The following is a 1,995-nucleotide window of genomic DNA, read 5'->3' on the forward strand; positions in this document are numbered from 1 at the left end:
TTTACACTAATAAAAAGACTGAAAAAATACAGGCCTCTTGCTTTATTGAATCCTTGTTAACCTTTTAATAATCATGTTGCTGAAGTCCATGGATACGTGAACTCTTGTTAACCACTGATTGACAGGTGAGGGTTTGCATTAACATTGAGACCACTATCGACTGAAGCTATGGCCTACAGATGATGAGTGATGTGTGATAGTTAAAGTGGTGATGATGAATACCTTCCAGGATCAAAATAAACTTATTTTTGTATAAGCATGAAGACGTTAACAGCTGTGGATAAACAACACACTAATGAGATGTTGCTGGATTATTATTGTCCCAGACAGAGAGAAGGAAGAGACTGAAAAGGCTCTCAGCAATCTCCTGGGAAGATATAAAGAGTCCTCCAGTCACAGCCACAACACATTTGCATGAACACCACTGAGCACACACTCGGACTCCATGTCTCTTCTGGGCTACCCTGGGCTTTGCAGTGCCACATCCCACAGGACTCATTGTTACATCCCAGTGACTTCTGTTGCTCTTTGCTCCAGTGATGTAAACTCTACCTTTGGACACTATTTACCCAGTAGCTACCAAGGCAATCTCTGGCTCCTGGACCACTGCCAAGAATCCTACTGTGAAGTGCCAAGCTGTGAATCTCCGAGCTGTGAGCCCAAGACCTGTACCACAGACTGTGACTCCACAAACTCCTGTGTGCCCTGCAACTCCCCATCCACAGGCCAAGTCATCAGTGCCTGTGAAACTACCAACATCAAATCTGGCCCCAGCTGCAGCCCATGTACTTGGACCAAGGGGTACGTATCCAATTGCTACAGGCCTGCTCGGTATCCTTCCAGAGCTTGCCACACACTCCTCAATGGCTCCAACTGCTTTGGGCAACTCAACTATTTACCTAAGAATTTTCGTCCTTTAAACAGCTACTGCCCGCTGGGTAGTTTGAAGTATAGAAGCTACCAAGATCCTGGTTTCATCTCCAGGGGCTTCTCACCATCATGTTATATTGCCAGCAGCTACCAACCCCTAAGTTATTTAATGAGAAATTGCCAGTATCCAAATTATGGGTCTATGAGTTACCGACCACTGAGCTATTTATCTAGAAACTTCCGATCTCTGAGCTGTGTACCCAGTACCTTTCCACCTCTGAGGTATTTATGCAGTGGCAGCAGACCTTTGAATTGCTATTGACCAACTTAAAGCATTTAAATGAGCTAGAATTTGCCCAATAGGGCAGATTCTACTAAGTTGTAGGATCTCTGAAATGTAGAATCCTTAGTATTCTGCTGAATCACTTTATATATCTCAAGAAATTTGTCACTTTAACTTTAAATGGAGTAGAACCACAGCCATTACTATAGGTAGATTTTTTTTCTGTTGCTTTGTTAATCCTCTTTGTGTTAAAAGCTTATTCTCTAGATATAGTTATCTAAGACATACCATATGGACTTACTGAAGAGAGTTCACATGAAATATAACCATCAATCACCAGCTTTCTTACTTTGGTTCCAACTACCACATACCTGCCAGTGTGACTATCACCAAACTTTCCTTCATTAAGTGGGGCTTCCTTGGTTTGATGGTTGATTTCAGAGCACAAGTTCTTTCAGATGGTTTTGCTTTTCCTCAACAGTTTCATCTACTGCTTAACAAGCATCTTGCTTGTGTACTGAGAGAGAGCATTATCTTAAATGTATTGAGTGGGACCATAACTTCCTTTCCCTACTAACTGCTTATAAAGATGAGCAAATAACAGTAGCCAACTTGAGCTCAAATACAGAAGAATTCAAGAAATCTTCTCCAAAGAAGCCATCAAACACAGGATTGGCTGGAACTTGGATTTTTTCCTCAATGCCTGGGAGAAAGCCTCAGAAGTGATTGAAGCACAAAAGTTATTTGATAAAACAATGACAAAACACTGTTGTAGACTCTTTAAAGTTAGTGTTGTTCTATGTTCAGGATTCTCTTCTAATCCTGCCCTGTTGAATGACTGC

The 1,995-nt window shown here is 41.6% G+C and overlaps 1 protein-coding gene across 1 annotated transcript; it reads left to right on the plus strand.

Annotated features, from left to right (window-relative positions):
* Positions 1-445: 445 nt before the first annotated feature.
* On the plus strand, positions 446-1,192 carry Krtap24-1 (keratin associated protein 24-1). Its single transcript, XM_027929048.2, has one exon. The coding sequence runs from the start codon at positions 446-448 to the stop codon at positions 1,190-1,192; it is 747 nt and encodes a 248-aa protein (XP_027784849.1).
* The last annotated feature ends 803 nt before the right edge of the window (positions 1,193-1,995 follow it).

Source organism: Marmota flaviventris, chromosome 8, assembly GCF_047511675.1.
Source record: "Marmota flaviventris isolate mMarFla1 chromosome 8, mMarFla1.hap1, whole genome shotgun sequence".
Classification (NCBI taxonomy): Eukaryota; Metazoa; Chordata; class Mammalia; order Rodentia; family Sciuridae; genus Marmota; species Marmota flaviventris.